The 17,126-nt window shown below is 38.5% G+C and overlaps 1 protein-coding gene across 1 annotated transcript in view; it reads left to right on the plus strand.

Annotated features, from left to right (window-relative positions):
• The first annotated feature begins 1,569 nt into the window (after positions 1-1,569).
• The window catches only part of LOC136857833 (endoglucanase E-4), a 42,005-nt gene continuing 26,448 nt past the window's right edge, over positions 1,570-17,126 (plus strand). Inside the window, exons 1-4 of the mRNA XM_067136797.2 lie at positions 1,570-1,716; positions 3,589-3,750; positions 7,721-7,999; positions 10,240-10,417. Of these exons, the coding sequence (XP_066992898.2) occupies positions 1,671-1,716; positions 3,589-3,750; positions 7,721-7,999; positions 10,240-10,417 (665 nt within the window). The 5' untranslated portion in view covers positions 1,570-1,670. The remainder of the gene's footprint in view (positions 1,717-3,588; positions 3,751-7,720; positions 8,000-10,239; positions 10,418-17,126) is intronic.

Raw genomic sequence — 17,126 nt, forward strand, 5'->3', positions numbered from 1 at the left:
TTCATTGATACACTGATCAACTTCCAGGTGATTTACTTCAAAGTAAAAACAAAATAAGGATGGAATAGCGAAACAGCAAACAGATAACTATGTTAATTGTGAAATTTACTAGACTCCTTTAGAATGTGACGATGACACGTCTGAGCATGCAACTGGTGTGTACTCTAGGAACAGATGTTATTCCAGACCTACAAGTGCATAACATATTGACCAAACAGCTCAGCATAAAAATACTGAACAGGGCTGCACAAACTATTACCCACGACACTATGTATGATGAGTGGTGAAACTGTCGCCTTATAGGAGAGAAATCCACCTATGCTAGTGTATACGACGTATGACTGACAGGAGGAGATGAGGAAGCGAGTTGGGGAGTACGACCCCATCACATGGGTACTCATATTATAAATAGAGAATATTTTTGTGTGTATTTCTACATGTTGGAGCCTCCGTGGCTCAGACGGCAGCGCGTCGGCCTCTCACCGCTGGATACCGTGGTTCAAATCCCGGTGACTCCATGTGAGATTTGTGCTGGACAAAGCGGAGGCGGGACAGGTTTTTCTCCGGGTACTCCGGTTTTCCCTGTCATCTTTCATTCCAGCAACACTCTCCATTATCATTTCATAGCATTTATCACTCATTAATAAATCACCTTGGAAGTGGCGACCCCATTGTAATAACAGCCTATATATGTTTCATTCATTCCATCCCTGACCCGGTCAATGACTGGAAAACAGGTTGTAGGTTATCATTATCATTCTACATGATGGATAACATCGGGAGTCACTTAACTGACTTCAGGAATTCTTTCATCATTAGAAAGTTTATTTCTTCCAAATTATACTCGCTTCCCTGCGAATTAGGGAATTTTTAAACATTGTGCTGCTGAGGGATAAATTTCTGACATCGCGGCGTTTCTTAGTTTTGAAGCTGTGGTTCATAGAAATGCATTTTTCATTCTTTCCTTGTGAACTTATTGTGCATCTGGGACTCTGAAAAGTGAATGCGTTGTCTGAAATATAAGTCCAATTAAAAACTGGATCTCAACAAGTTGAATTAGAATTCAATTTTCTGTGATTACTTCTTACGAATTTTGTTCCTAATTCTTATAATTTTCCAGGAAAAAATATTTTCAATGCTTTATTCGATGTAAACCAAACTAGCGGTAAGCTACGCACAGAATGTGGAATTAAATTCCTTACACAAATATTAATCTATACCACCGACATAGATGGGGTTATCAGTTAGTCGTTGTCCCACGCTAGCGGATTCGATCCCCACTCAGGTCGGTGGCTTTTGACGGTGCTGAAATAAGACAACGCCGGCTTCCACCGTATTAAAGAACTGCTGAGGGATAAAATTCTGACACCGCGGCGTTTCTTAGTTTTGAAGCTGTGGTTCATAGAAATGCATTTTTCATTCTTTCCTTGTGAACTTCTGATGCGGAAGCTAATTGCTTCATCAAATTCCTCCCATTAACTTATTAGCTTGTTCTTTTATTTTTTGATATTATCCTGGCAACACTAGTTCAGGAGGTTTGAGTACCCCTGAGCTTGAGAGGGAAGTGCATTCACCAGTGGTGAGGCGGGGATTTTGAATACCACTTGTATCAACAGAACAGTTGGTGGTATATAAAGATTACTGAGGAGGTGCAGTGTGCGGTCTTCGAAATGCAGCTTCTAGTTATCGTGGTGTGCAGCCTCGCTGCTGTATATGGTAAGTTCTCTCCTGTGCATTATTATATTAAAATACACAAAGTATACTGTTTCGGTTCAGCTAGAATCAGTTTCTTCAAACCTTCTTAAGTATCAAAGCGCGCATTCAATAATAATTTACTCCATAAGGGAGATAAAGATTTCTTACCACTCGAGGACGATTCGCTGGCAGTAGAGTTCGATTGCGTATAATATTCTTTCCCCTTCCAAATTCCACGTAACAAATTTGTTTTATAAGGACTACTTTGAATTTTCAGCAGCTAATGATAGGAATACATTGAGTGTTTGTTGATTTGAAATAAATGAAATTGTTTGTTAAACCATCGTTTTTACTATGTTCCTGGAGTGGTCATCGATAGCAACTAAACATGTGAAGAAAAAAGACTTTCTATGGACAGTATTAAAAACAAACCAAACCCCACGGCATTTAACACCCTTTGAAAGGGCCTTGGCCTGCCCAGCGATCGCTGCTCAGCCCGAAGGCCTGCAGATTACGAGGGGCCATGTAGTCAGCACGACGCATCCTCTCGGCCGTTATTCTGGGCTTTCGAGACCGGGGCCGCCATCTCACCGTCAGATAGCTCCTCAGTTCTAATCATGTAGGCTGATTGGACCTCGAACCAGCCCTCATGTCGAGAGAAAAATCCCTGACCTGACCGGGAATAGAACCCGGGACCTCCGGGCTACCACTACACCACGGGGCCGGCATATGGACAGTATGCTAAAGGAAAAAAAATGCTTGTTCTCTAGCCCTCTAAGATGAATTCTGATATCAACAGACAATATTTTCAATACGTACCGGTAACTTATTACAAATTCAGACGAAATCAATACAAGCTCTCTACAGATCATTTGAACCCAAGACTGTTCTCAATAGTCAATGAAATGGTGCATCTGGTAACAACAACAGCAATAATAATAATAATAATAATAATAATAATAATAATAATAATAATAATAATAATAATAATAATGATAATAATAGGCCTAAAACATTTTGCAAGTAAAGCTCAGGAGTTTGTAGGCGGCTCTGTTTTTAACAACTTTAAAAGGCAGCATTTGCCGGTGCTATAAAAATTCTCAGGAAGAGGTAGTATTAAGCACTTTACATGTTTTGTGAATTTTCGTATTTAATGAAATGTTATTAATCCTTGCGGCAAAAAACTAAAACTAAACGTTTGTTTATGTGATTGAATAAATTTGCAAGTGAGGGTATATTATAGCTTACGACTACTCCGCTACAAGGCGACTGCAGAGCAAGGGAGAATATTTTTAAACTTCGCCCTACTAGTAAAGTAAACTCATAATCTCGTATTCCACGAGGTGGCCGATTTCACGGTGCACTTCGTCCTGGTAGTAAAGTGAACTAATAACGTCGTATTCCACGAGGCGGCCAATGTCACGATGCACTTCGCCCTACTCACCACAAACACATTGCCTCATATCCTTCGCCTCACTCGCACTCTGCCTCAGCCTACACCACACCGTGCCGCTCTGTGTTCCTCACAATGCTGGCCGGAGGACCTCCAAGGATCTCTCTCGTGCCCATCAGTTCTAGAGTAATGTGAAATAAATACACACTTTATAGTTCAAGCACCGACATTCTCCATGAAAAGACACAATTCAATGTCAATGCACTATACAATTATAGCATACAGAATTAGTTCCAATCATAAAGTTGGTAACACCCACAAGACATCTAGAATCAGTTGCTGAGGAGGACTAATTACAATAGTTTTAAAGCGCTTCAGTGAAGTTATTCATTTATTATCAAAACCAGTAGTAAAGTGGACACCTTTCTTTATCAACACAATTTTGTTATAAATACTATATGTATACAGATATGATAATAATATTGGTGTATTGTTCCCAGGTTATGACTACAGCGAGGTCCTGTATAAATCCTTGCTCTTCTACCAGGCACAGCGCTCTGGTAAATTGTGGGACATAGATCCTCTGGTGTCATGGCGCAAGGACTCAGCTCTCAACGACAGAGGGAACAACGGCGAAGATCTCACTGGGGGATACTACGATGGTGAGTTCTCTCTCATTACAGAAGCTCAGCATTCGGTTTCAAGTCCCTTACAGGAGGACCAATCAACTCAGAGTGCACCTGGGCGTGCTGCTGCTCGGGCCTGCACCAACGTACAAGAAGTTATAAAGTGTCTTCCTCCACTGACATTCACTAGTAGGGTGAATTTAAGATACCGGAATGATATCCGGATTGTTTCAGTGAAAGGGTACAAAAATTAAAAAGGAATAACGGGTCCTCTTTTGGACATTTTGAAATATGGAACCGCAATGAGAATTATCTTTTTGTCCTATGAATCTCATACATCCAAGGATATTTCTTATATTCATATTATTTTTATTTTGGAATCAGCGCTTTAATTATTATTATTCTTCCTATTATTATTATTATTATTATTATTATTATTATTATTATTATTATTATTATTATTATTATTATTATTATTATTATTATTATTATTATGTCCTATCTAGCCCGACTCGTTGGCTGAATGGTCAGCGTACTGGCCTTCAGTTCAGAGGGTCCCGAATTCGATTCCCGGCCGTGTCGGGGATTTTAATCTCTTCTGATTAATTCTTCTGTCTCGGGGACTGTGTGTTTGTGTCCGTCCCAACACTCTCCTCTTCATATTCACACAACACACCACACTACCAACCACCACAGAAACACGCAATAGTGATTACATCCCTCCATAGAGAATTGGCGGCAGGAAGGGCATCCTGCCGTAAAACAAGGCCAAATCACATGTTCGACGCAGTTCGCATCCGCGACCATATACGTGTGGGAAAAGCGGTAGGAAAAGAAGAAGATGATGCCTTTGCCCAATCTTTTTTTTTATTGATTTAAAACAATGCTCTTGTATTCCTCTGATGGACATTGAATTTTGGACAGACTCAACTCCATTTCATATCAGCTATTCTTCGATCTTCCTTGATCGCGACATGCTAGCCCTACACTGCATAGTGTAGCGTTTTCGCTACATAATATTTTTCTTCTTGTAGTTCAGTAACATGCTGAAAGATGGCAAACCTAATTATGTATATAATATCTTTGACATCTGTACTTCCAGAAATGACGCTACAGTGGGCTAGGGACAATAATTTGCTCCATCTATGTGCTATGTTATCTTTGCCTGAGGCAGTTGGACATGTGTCATGCAGCTTCCTTTTAGCATAAACGTCTAATAATGTTCAATTTACAATATTTGTTACTAAAAAGTCATGAAATATGAATGTAGCGGTTTTTCTACATCATGCAGCTAAGGCATGTACTTTTTGATAGTGTTGTATCTGATGATTATTTCATTAATGCTGCAAGAGTGAAGTCCAAATAATAATAATAATAATAATAATAATAATAATAATAATAATAATAATAATAATCATAATAATAATAATAATAATAATAATAATAATAATAATAATAATAATTGTAATATGTATTGTGTTTTCCCAAGATTGAGTTTTCTACCTTTAGCAAATATATACGTAATTCCTTTTTACATAAAAGTCTTATGGCTGGGGTTCATCTGAAAATATGCGTTACGGAAGTTAGCTTGACAGATAGACGTGTAACCCTAGCAACTGTGCAGGCTGTGATATCAGGTATGGATGGAAGGCCAGAAAATGTCACCTAGCAACTGTGCTGGCTGTGATATCAGGTATGGATAGAAGGCCAGAAAATGTCACCTAGCAACTGTGCTGGCTGTGATATCAGGTATGGATGGAAGGCCAGAAAATGTCACCTAGCAACTGTGCTGGCTGTGATATCAGGTATGGATAGAAGGCCAGACAATGTTAGCTAGTAACCATGCTGGCTGTGATATCAGGTATGGATAGAAGGCCAGATAATGTTACCTAGTAACCGTGCTATTTGTGATATCAGATATGGATAGAAGGCTAGACAATTACCTAGTAACCGTGCTAGCTGTGATATCAGGTATGGATAGAAGGCCAGACAATGTTACCTCGTAACCGTGCTGGCTGTGATTATTTATTTAGCGTTTGCTGCTACAGTTGACATTACCTATCCATTTGAGAAAGCTATTATTTCCAAATTCCATTAGTGTAATAAATATCTTTTAATTGTTTAAAAAATTTTTGTTAGTTTTCTATGTTCTTAGGAGTAAGAAACAATACTTCCTCTCATATACTCTACTGGGTAACATTAGTGCATAAGTAGCCTGCAGTGTATAATGTAGCGTTTTTGTACACTCCTGAATTTTACCCTTGCTTTCCAGTATGATCAAATACATCCAAAATCTGTTGTCAGCGTGTTGTTCATATCTAACCTCCCTGTAATAATTTTTTCACGTCAAAGTTGTAGGTGTAAATAAATTCAAGCAGTGTAGGGCTAGGACAGGATGCAGCTAAACTGTTGAATGCGAGTTGCTCAGTGCGACTGAACAAGGGACTTCAATTAAAAAGATGTAGCCTACACCTGTATGTCAAGTCTTCCTCGACGAAAGACCGCGAAGTTTTAATGAAATGAGCTGCCAACATGCAAATAGCCTTAAGTCTATTATACATTTTTCACAAAGAAAAGCGTGTCATTTTTTATGTGCAAGAATCACAATTCTTTCAGCATAAAGTTAGAAAAAATATTTAATTTTAAATTCATGTGCGAGAGAAATGAAACTTCTATGATTCTCTAGATATTTAAATGTTTCGTTTGGACGTAAGGCATTTTGATGCATTACATTGTACACAAGGCTATTTGCAACAGTAAACATCTTAATGTAATTAATGGTATATGCTACAGTACAGGGGACATAAACTTAAGTGGACTGGAGGAAGGAAGAAAAACTGAAAAATAATTTTATTACTATAGGCCTCTATTATTTCCATTTGTTTTACACTGTTTACATTTCCTTTATTCTGTGACAGAAAAAGAATGCAATATTTCGCAAAACATTAACTTGAAACTAGGTCAGAAAGGGGTCTGGTTCCTTAATTCAAACTGCCAAGTTTCAGCTGATCTAGTTGTCATCCTTCAGGCTGTATAAAATTATGGCTCAAACATTGTCTTAAATAAAGAACAACAGAAGATGAAAAATATATAAATGAAGTCACTTCAATAGCCAAAGGAAAATTATACGTTAAAAGTACTACAGTAATAATCCAATTCCTTTAAATGACCATTACTTCATCACCTTCAGGAATGTCTAATACATCTTCTTCTAGATGTGTAACTGTGTCATCACCAAATCGCTCATCCTTTCTAGTCAGTGTATCCTTAAAAAATCATGTCTTCTACATTTTTCCAGTTTTCTGTGAAGCGAGTTTCAAGCAGACATTTCAGATCCTTTTACTTTTTCTTTTTTCAACTTAATTCCCTCAAGGACAATCTGAGGTTAACTACGTCCCAGTTCTTCCCTATTTTTAAAATGGACTTAGCTACAGAATAATCTGTATTGTAAAGGATTTCTCCACGCACAATAATGTTTCCTGTACGTGATCTTGCAATTATTAACCGTTTGCTAGGCTTTAGTTGAAAATGTCACATTACAGATGACAATCAGTGTAGCGAAGCTAACCGTTTTACCAAATTTGGTTGTATTATTGTTCTTCATTTGTGTACGTACTATCTGCTATTATTTATTTTTCACTTTTTATTTGCTTTCTATTGATTTGGTCATTAATTTCAAGAACCGGAGCAAAAATAACTTTCGTGGACATAATGGTGTTTGTTGCATTTCCACTAGTATATAGAGGCTTATGGATGTGGACATAATGGTACTTGCATCTCTCTTTAGTGACTGGGCATAAGGTTCTATGCAGCAAAAGGCATTTTTTAAGCTCTCCGCTAGTGTTGATCAATGCTAAATGATGTGGAGAAGGAAATGTTGGTCTTATCTCAATTTTCATTTTTGTGGACCTAAGGCTCTTTGCATCTTGGCAACTCAAATATACTAACATAAAATACGTGCTTCTGTAGCTGATATCAAACAATAACTGTTATGTTCTATTTTCAGCTGGAGATTTCGTGAAGTTCGGCTTCCCAATGGCCTACACTACTACGGTGGTCTCTTGGGGAGTGATCTCGTACGAAAATGGTTACTCTGCAGCTGGACAGCTGGATGAGGTTAGACGGGCCATCAGGTGGGCTACAGACTACTTCCTCAAGTGCCACGTGTCCGCCAACAAGCTGTACGGTCAAGTTGGCCAGGGACAGCCCGATCACGACTACTGGGGTCGACCAGAGGACATGAATATGGCTCGTCCAGCTTACTACATCGATGAGAGTCGTCCAGGTACGGAAAGAGACGTCATCTGCAATGTTAAATAGAACTTGAGTCTTCATAGAGAGCATTTCCATTCGTACTCCTCCGTATTGTAATCGCTTGATCGTGCCGAGGGCTCGAACGGTACAGAGAAGGCATTCTGAGCTCTAGTAGGCAGGTTTGATACCAGCTCAGTCCAGTGGTATTTGAAGGAGATAAATACGTCAGGATCGAGCCACCTGATTAACTGGCACATAAAAGAACTCCCGGCCAGTCGGTATTGTAGAAAACAATAAAAGTAGTTAATGATTTATAAAATCAATAACATTATATTTAGTCGTTTGCTATTCTGTTTGTGAAATCAATATTTTGACTATTCAGCTTCAGTGCTGACTGCACGGAATTCGGCTATTCTGATGGTTATGAATTCCACATTTCCTATCTCAGCACTCTGCTATTTACCAAAGATGTTATTATAGTATTGAACATTCCATCTGACAAACCTAGAAAAACATACATTCATTTTCTATGAAGGTTTTCGTGACTCTGTGAACATGGCATCTCTTCTCTTTAGACCATATGGACTCCGTATAATTTGAAGTCTTCGACTAGAATACTTGAATTTGGAAACAGTTTCAGAGACAGATTAGCTTAGCTTAGAGGCTGACAAATTTTAGGTCTTTGTTGTGGTGACCACGGGACCCGAGCTGAATTTGTCATTAGGCCTACTTCCAATTTCTTTTTCTGAACTTCTCTCCTTCAACTGCACTCCTTGACCTCCTTTAGTCAAATACTCTTCTGACTCCAATGGCATTAATTTTGTGACTACTCTAGCCCTTCGTATCGTTTTGCCTCACCCTCATTCTTCGGGTGGTCTTTTCTCTAACATTGTTAAGACAGTTGTGGAATATCATTGCCAGAATTTCACCGTGAAAATCTCCTTAACTTGCCGTCGACATGTCCACTGTCAGTCTGATACTTCTGCTGATACGTTGAGCAAAGAGGTAGGTCCCTGACCAACTGAGTCATACAGTCAGTCTTGAGCTAAGCTATTTTAGCAGCAGCTAATCAATATACACTGTCATTAGAAATGAGGATACGTTGTTATGGTATTTAAAACTGCTTCGCTCAAGGCTCTAGCGACCAAACCGGTATAAGAAATATTTTATCAGGTACTTCAACCAATCAACATGTTTCTATCGCCAAATTATCGCCGTTCTTAAACGATCACTTTCACTTTATCACATCTACGTGCATACATTCATCAGAATAGCTCACAAAAACATCTTCAATGATACATTTGACCACATGACGTTCAATAAACCGGCTGTCTGTATGACTCTTATGAAGCCGACAACCAATATATTGGGGGGGGGGGGGGACAGCGGCCCAAAGTATTTAAATGAAAGAATAATACATTTCCGTGCTGAAAGACTTGTTCTCTGTGTAGGTTATGAATATTTATGTGTTTTTATATGTATATACTTGTGTTATCATTACCTATTTAACTGTGTAGTTATTCGCCAATTAGTCAAAATACGTACAACCTCACAGTAGCTCCACATTCCTTTCCGATAAATCCTGTAGTTCACGGTGTATTACGGCTGAAGATAACTTTAAAAAGCAATCTCTTGAGATCATCCATGTTGTCTGAAAGATATTATAAACATGCTCTGAACAGCAAACAGTGCTCCATGTCACCAGAAACCTGCCACTACGACAATCATGGATGAAGGAAATTGGAGCTGCAGCCCACACCGCGAGGGTTCACTTGCCCTTCTGCGCCGTCACCTAGGAGATCCACTCTCCATATCTCGTGCCTATATATGGGGCATTTTATATTTATTTTCTTCTTTGAAGTAGCGAAGTTAAGGTGCATGGTCCTCTCTTTCCGGTCAGATGACCTGCCTAGGAATGTTCCCGAATTACGAGGGAAGAGACAGTCATTCTTTGTGACCTTACAGCAACCTGTGTTCATCAGTATGTTGGACGATATACAGGACCGTTATGAACAATGCATCAGATGTGAAGGCGCACATTTTGAACACGTGCTGTACCCACGCAGTTAGATACGTGTTGCCGCCGTCACCTTGCATGTTTAATGATGTTCAGAGAATGTTGTTTGTTTTTACGGATACTGTATTGTATGACTATCCATATGGCATCGGAAAACAAGGTGGTAGATGTGTAGAGAAAGAGGTAGTGAAACATACATCCTGAAGTAACTGAAGTGAAGCACGAATATGCACTTGATGAATGCTCCCATCTAGGTTCCGACTTGGCTGGAGAGACCGCTGCTGCCCTGGCCGCCGCCTCAATCGTGTTCGCTAATGTGGATCCCAACTACGCCAACACTCTACGAAGTCATGCTGCCGAGCTGTTCAATTTTGCCAATCAACACCGAGGTATCTACTCAGACTCCATCACCGATGCTGCAAGTTTCTATCGGTACGTATCTACAAAGTAGGTGGTATAATTTTCTTTGCTGAGTTTTTAACATCGCACTGAAGCATGAGTTTGAGGCGGTAATGGGATAGGAAAAGGGAGAAAGCGGCCGTATCCTTGCACATTTGTCTGGTGCAGAAACGGGAAACCACCGAAAGCCATCTTAAGGGACAATAGAGGCAATTGGGAATTAGAAGTGAGGAGGCAAAAAAAAAAAAAAAAAAAAAAAAAAAAAAAAAAAAAAAAAAAAAATAGATAGACATCAACATTGGAAAAAAAGCTACAAAATGGAAGTTTTTGATGCTTCCTGAGCGAATTTCTATAGAAAGGTTAAGTTTGACAGTCTACCAAGTGAAGTGCTGTAATAATAGTTCTATGTAATATAACATTCACCAAAGGAACAATAATTGCACCTGTATTACAATATTGTGAGAAACCATGTGTTCTTTGCGTTGTTTACTTCCTTGAACTTGGTTATGTACTCATTGGAAATGGGGAACTCTGGGAGTGAGTAAAAAGGAAAATGGTGTGATTGTTTGTGGTTTGTAGATGTCTGGAGAATTGAACCTCGTATGAAAGTATGTTATATGTTTTGAAATGTGTTTACTTGTGTAGATGACGTCCTGTAGTTATTAATGTTGGTGCAAGGATCTGTGACACGGGTAGTGCGCGAGTGTCTAACCCAACATTTAATTTGGTGATCCCGACGTGATTAGTATAACTGTACGTGCCACAATGGAGAATTTGTGTAAGAAACGGAAACCTGTGAGGATATCATTCACGAAAACCTCCCGACTTTTACTACATGAGCTAAATAAAGACGCGATAAATGACGAAGATGTTAGGTTGATGTCCGTAAAATTGGAACGGTTATTACAAGAACTTTCGATGTTAGATGAGCAAATACTGGACTTGGTTTTGCAGGAAGAAGGGAGTGATAAGAAATATGAAGATGAGTATACCAACATTGAAGAATATAGGGATAAAATGGATACTGTGAGATTCAAAATAGAAGCCTTCTAACCCCAACTTGGCAGGTTCGATCCTGGCTCAGTCCGGTGGTATTTGAAGGTACTGAAATACGACAGCGTCGAGTCAGTAGATTTACTGGCACGTAAAAGAACTCCTGTGGGACTAAATTCCGGCCCCTCGGCGTCTCCAAAGACGGTGAAAGTAGTTAGTGGGACGTAAAGCAAATAACATTATTAACTAGCATGTAACACACTGGTTCATCACAGTATTCTAGCTGCTGGATCCCTACTCTGAGACGCTGATTGGAATGAGCAGTGTGCACACTTGAAGGAATAATGGCAGAGGAGTGTTCACGGCCCTGGTCGTTCCACCTCGGAAACTTTGGACTGTTAAGTCGGCAGCGTAGTACTGTTCGTCAAAAGTGAGAAAATGTGCGGTTTTTTATTTCATCGAGTATTTCATATGATAGCATAGCTTTAATCGTGACATTCCTACTGACTTCATTGTAATGTCCTATGTTGATTTCAGTTGGGAAAACCACAAAGCCAGTCTTTCTGAGGATGTAAAAAGGAATGTGGGGAGCGAGTGTCTGTCATTATAATGAAAACTGGCCAACTCGATTGACTGGCAGTAGGTAAGTGGGCCTGCCATCATAATGAAAACTCCCAAACAGAATTACAATTAAAATTCCTTAACCCAGTCTTTACCTGAGAAAAGACGTATTGTGACTTCCCCGTCGCGTTTCTGGGGTAAAGTTAAGAGCTATGCAATTTAATATAATCTTACTCACAACGTGTACACTACTTAACCTCGAATTCTGTATACTATGTATAATTCCGTAGCAAAGCACGGGCACATCAGCTAGTTACTGGTAAATTGCATTTGAAAGCACTCTTAAAAACGACCTCCCTTGACGAAACAAGGTGTAATTTGAACACTTTGTTTCGGGGGATAAGGATTACCGGGGGCTGAGAGCAATTTTCGACCACAAAGTTATTGCTAATATTCTATGTTAATCATTGTTAATAACTAAACATCTGTAAAGTAAAGAACATTCACACAGAATTAAAACGTAGACCATATTCAAATGTATTTGTTAATATCTGGTAAATGGTGGACGGGTGAAGTTTAAGGAAGCGGAATACTGGAATACTGTGTGGGAGGTTCTGACTGGAAGGTGATTGGGGTTTTAAATGTGACTATGGAGTGGGTGTGCGGGAAAATTGGAGTGAAATTTCTAGATCCTAATGGGTGGGTAGGAGAAAGGAACCACCCTCAGATGGCCTTCACTCTAACCGCAGTAGTACATATAAGTTAGGAAATTTGTTTGGAAGGGTTATAGGGAGGTACATTTAGGGAAACGGGGTGGTTTAGGTAGCGGTGATAAGGGTACAAAGATCTGGAAGTCAGGTAGGGGTGACATAAAAATGTTAGTGCTGAACTGTAGAAGTATAGTAAAGAAAGGAATAGAATTAAGTAATTTAATAGATATAATTCACCAGATATTGTGATAGGAGTTGAATCATGGCTGATAAATAATATCATGGATACAGAAATATTCTCACGGAACTGGAAATAGCATCTTAGAGATAGGATAGAAATGGTGGAAGGGGAGTATTCATTCTGGTGAAAGAAGAATGTGTAAGCTACGAAAAATTTAAAGATGTCAAACATGAAATTCTAGGTGTACGGCTTATCTCTAAAGATAGTAGGCAACTTGATGTCTTTGGAGTGTACAGACCGGGAAAGGGTAGCGCTGACGCTGATTTAGAAGTATTTGACAAGATAATCAGCTATGAGGGAAACGATATGGAAAGGAACGTGATTGTAGCGGGCGATCTCAATTTACCAAACGTCAATTGGGAAGGTAATGCGAACGACACGAAGCATGAACAACAAACGGCAAATAAGTTAATATGGAAGGGCAGCTGATTCAGAAAGTGATGGAATCAACTAGGGGGAAGAATGTTCTGGATGTGGTGCTAGTAAAACCAGATGAGCTCTATACAGAAACCGAAGTAATAGATGATAATAGTGACCACGAAGCTGTTATTGTCGTAGTTAAAAATAAATGTGATAGAAAGGTAGGACTACTAGGCAGTACCATATGGCTGATAAAACAGGCATGAGGGAGTTTTAAAAAGCTTGGAAAGGTTGGAAAGAAATAGAGTTAGACATGGCTGTGGAAGTGAGGATAAGTTGAAGGAACTTACTAGGAAACTGCATCTAGGAAAGAAGTCAGCTAAGGATATGATGTTGGCAAGCATAATTGGCAGTCAACAATTTTAGTGAGAAATGGAAGGATATGTATAGGTACTTTAAGGCAGAAACAGGTTCCAAGAAGGACATTCCATCGCTAATGAACAAGGGGAGTGTGTATGCGAGGAGCTACAAAAGGCAGAAGTATTCAGTCAGCAGTATGTAAAGATTGCTGATTACAAGCATAATGTCCAGATAGACGAGGTGACTAATACTAAAGAAGTATTAATATTTACCTATGATAAAAATTACATTTACAGTAAGATACAGAAATTGAAAACTATAAAAGCAGCTGGAAATGATAAGGTTTTGGGGGATATACTAAAGGCAATGGATTGGGATATAGTACCATATCTGAAGTACTTGTTTGATTATTGTTTGCATGAAGGAGCTATACCAAACAAATGGAGAGTTTGTATAATAGCCCCTATGTATAAAGGAAAGTGTGATAGACATAAAGCTCAAAATTACAAGCCAGTACGTTTGAAATGCATTGCATGTAAGCTTTGGGAAAGCATTCTTCCTGATTATATTAGACATGTTTGTGAAATTAATAACTGGTTCGATAGAGGACAGTTTGTGTCTAGGAAAGGTTATTTCACTGAAGTTCAGCGTGTAGGATTCCAGCAAGTTATAGCAGATATCTTGGATTCAGAAGGTCAAATGGACGGTATCGCGATTGACCTATCTAAGGCATTTGATAGGACAGATCATGGGAGACAACTGGAAAAAATCAGTGCAGTTGAAATAGACAAAAGAGTGACTGAATGGGTGGCTATATATATTTAGTAAATAGCACTCAGAGAATTAGAGTAGGCGAATTTTTATATGACCCTGTAATAATTAAGAGGGGAATTCCTCAAGGCAGTATTATTGGACCTTTATGTTTTCTTATATATATAAACTAGCAAGGTACCCGTGCTTCGCTACGGTACTAAACTGAAATTTATAATTGAATGCTTATTGTTTTAGATGTATAATCCGCCGAAATTCGCGATCTGACTCGTTTTCAGCGAGAATCCACCAAAATTCCCGATCTGACTCGTTTTCTATTAGATTACGGCACGTTTCCTCCCATTTTTCAATCTTCCTTTCCAGCAATCAATTTCGTACTTCCCGGGCTAGGCTCAGGTATTCTTCCCGGTCAGTTGTGTCCGTAAATCTTTGCCATACCGTATTTTCCTATAATCATTTTTAATCTGGAAAAAATCCTTCAGGAGATCCGGCGTGGAGTCATATTGGGTGCCTTGGCGGCACTGAACCCGCGGCCGGACTGCATTCTTAGTCATTACCCGTCCAGGAGCCGTTTCCAGCGCGGTCCGCACATTTGACGACGGTCCGGAACATTATTATTATTATTATTATTATTATTATTATTATTATTATTATTATTATTATTATTATTTTTATGTGTTGCTGGGATGAATGATGACAGGGAAAACCGGAGTATCCGGAGAAAAACCTGTCCCGCCTCCGTTTTGTCCAGCACGAATGTCACATGGAGTGACCGTGATTTGAACCACGGAACCCAGCTGTGAGAGGCCGGCGCGCTGCCGCTTGAGCAACGGAGGATCCTTATAAGTACATTAAGAACAGTAAAATCAATTAGTCTCACCTCCTTTTACACCCCACCGCCGTTAAGTTTTTACTGCCAACCCCCCCCCCCCCAAAAAAAAAATTAAAAGAAGGCGTGTTTCTTTATGTTTAAGGGAGATTAAAAACACCAATGTTCACGTCTATTACCTTCAGTTTTGATATATAAGTATCCCCATAAATATAATTTACTTTTGTCACTTCATTTCAAACTACTTCCCCCCCCCCCAAGTGAATTTTCCCGCAAAAAATACTTGTTTCTTTAATAGTAAAGGATCTTCTAAATACCAATTATCACGACTCTAACTTCTTCACTTTTTGATTTATGTGTCCCCATGAAAGGAATTCAACTCCTTTACACTCCCGCCCCAAGATGGTTTCCCCCCCAAAACGCGCTTTTCTTGTTTTTAAAGGAGATCCAAATACGAATTTTCACGTCTGTAACAACTTTGGTTTTTATTAGATGTATATATTCTCATACAATTAAAGTCAATTAATTTTTCAATTCTTTCACCCACCTCCCCCCCCCCCCCCCCCTTCATTGGATTCTCCGAGAATACGTGTTTCTTTACTTTTAAAGCAGATTGCAAATATCAAATTTCACATCTGTAACATCTTCGTTTTTAAGATATCAGTAGCCTAATTAAAAGAATTCAACACCATTTTCAGTCACTTTCACCCCCCCTCCACCCAAGTGGTATTTCCGAAAACTAAAAATACACGTTTCTTTATGTTTAATAGAGATAAAAATACCATTTTTCACTTCTGTAACATGTTAAGTTTTTTTAGATATACTGTAAAAATTCTCATTTTAAAATTTCAACCATTTTGGGTTCCCCTTAAGTGGAGTTTCCAAAAACAAATCACCTATGTTTCTTTACATTTACAGGAGATTCCAAACCCCCACTTTTTACGTCTGTAACATTTTACGTTTCCAAGATTCTTTCAAAAAATTCACCCCAATTTGTCACTTCTGTTTAACCGCCATTAATTGGATTTTCCAAGAACTAAAAAAAAAAAAAAAAAAAAAAACGTGTTTCTTTATTTTTAAAGGAGATCCCATATACAAAATTTCAGTTCTGTAATATGTTCCGTTTCTGAGATATATGTATCCTCATTAAAGGCATTCAACCCATTTTTCACCCTTTTACACCCCTCCTATTGGGATTTACGGGAAACAAAAAAATTTGTGTTCCTTTATTTTTAGAGGAGATTCTAACTACCAATTTTTACATCTGTAATTTTAAAGTTTTAAGATGTACACACATTTATTTTAAAAAATTCACCCCCCTTTTCACCCCCCAATATTTGGATTTTCCAAAAACGAAAAAATACGTGTTTCTTTACATTTAAAGCAGATCCCAAATACCAATTTTCAGGTCTGTAATATCTTCAGGTTCTGAAATATAAGTAGCCTCATTAAAGGCATTCAACCCATTATTCACCCTTTTACTCCCTTCCTATTGGGATTTTCCGAAAACAAAGGAATACGTGTTTCTTTATTTTTAAAGGAGATTCTAAATACCAATTTTACATCTATAAACTTTAACAGTTTTGAGATATAGATACACTCATTTTAAAAAATTACCCCCTTTTCACCCCCCCATTAATTGGATTTTCCAAAAACAAAAAGAAACGTGTTTCTTTATTTTTAAAGGAGATCCCAAACACCAATTTTCACGTCTGTAATATCTTCAGGTTCTGAAATAAAAGTAGACTCATTAAAGGCATTCGACACATTTTTCAACCTTTTCCACCCTTCCTATTGGGATTTTCCGAAAACAAAATACACGTGTTTCTTTATTTTTAAAGGAGATTCTAAATACCAATTTTCACATCTTTAAGCTTTAAAAGTTTTGAGATATAGATACACTCATTTTAAAATATT

The sequence above is a fragment of the Anabrus simplex genome, chromosome 1 (assembly GCF_040414725.1).
Source record: "Anabrus simplex isolate iqAnaSimp1 chromosome 1, ASM4041472v1, whole genome shotgun sequence".
In the NCBI taxonomy this organism is placed as follows: Eukaryota; Metazoa; Arthropoda; class Insecta; order Orthoptera; family Tettigoniidae; genus Anabrus; species Anabrus simplex.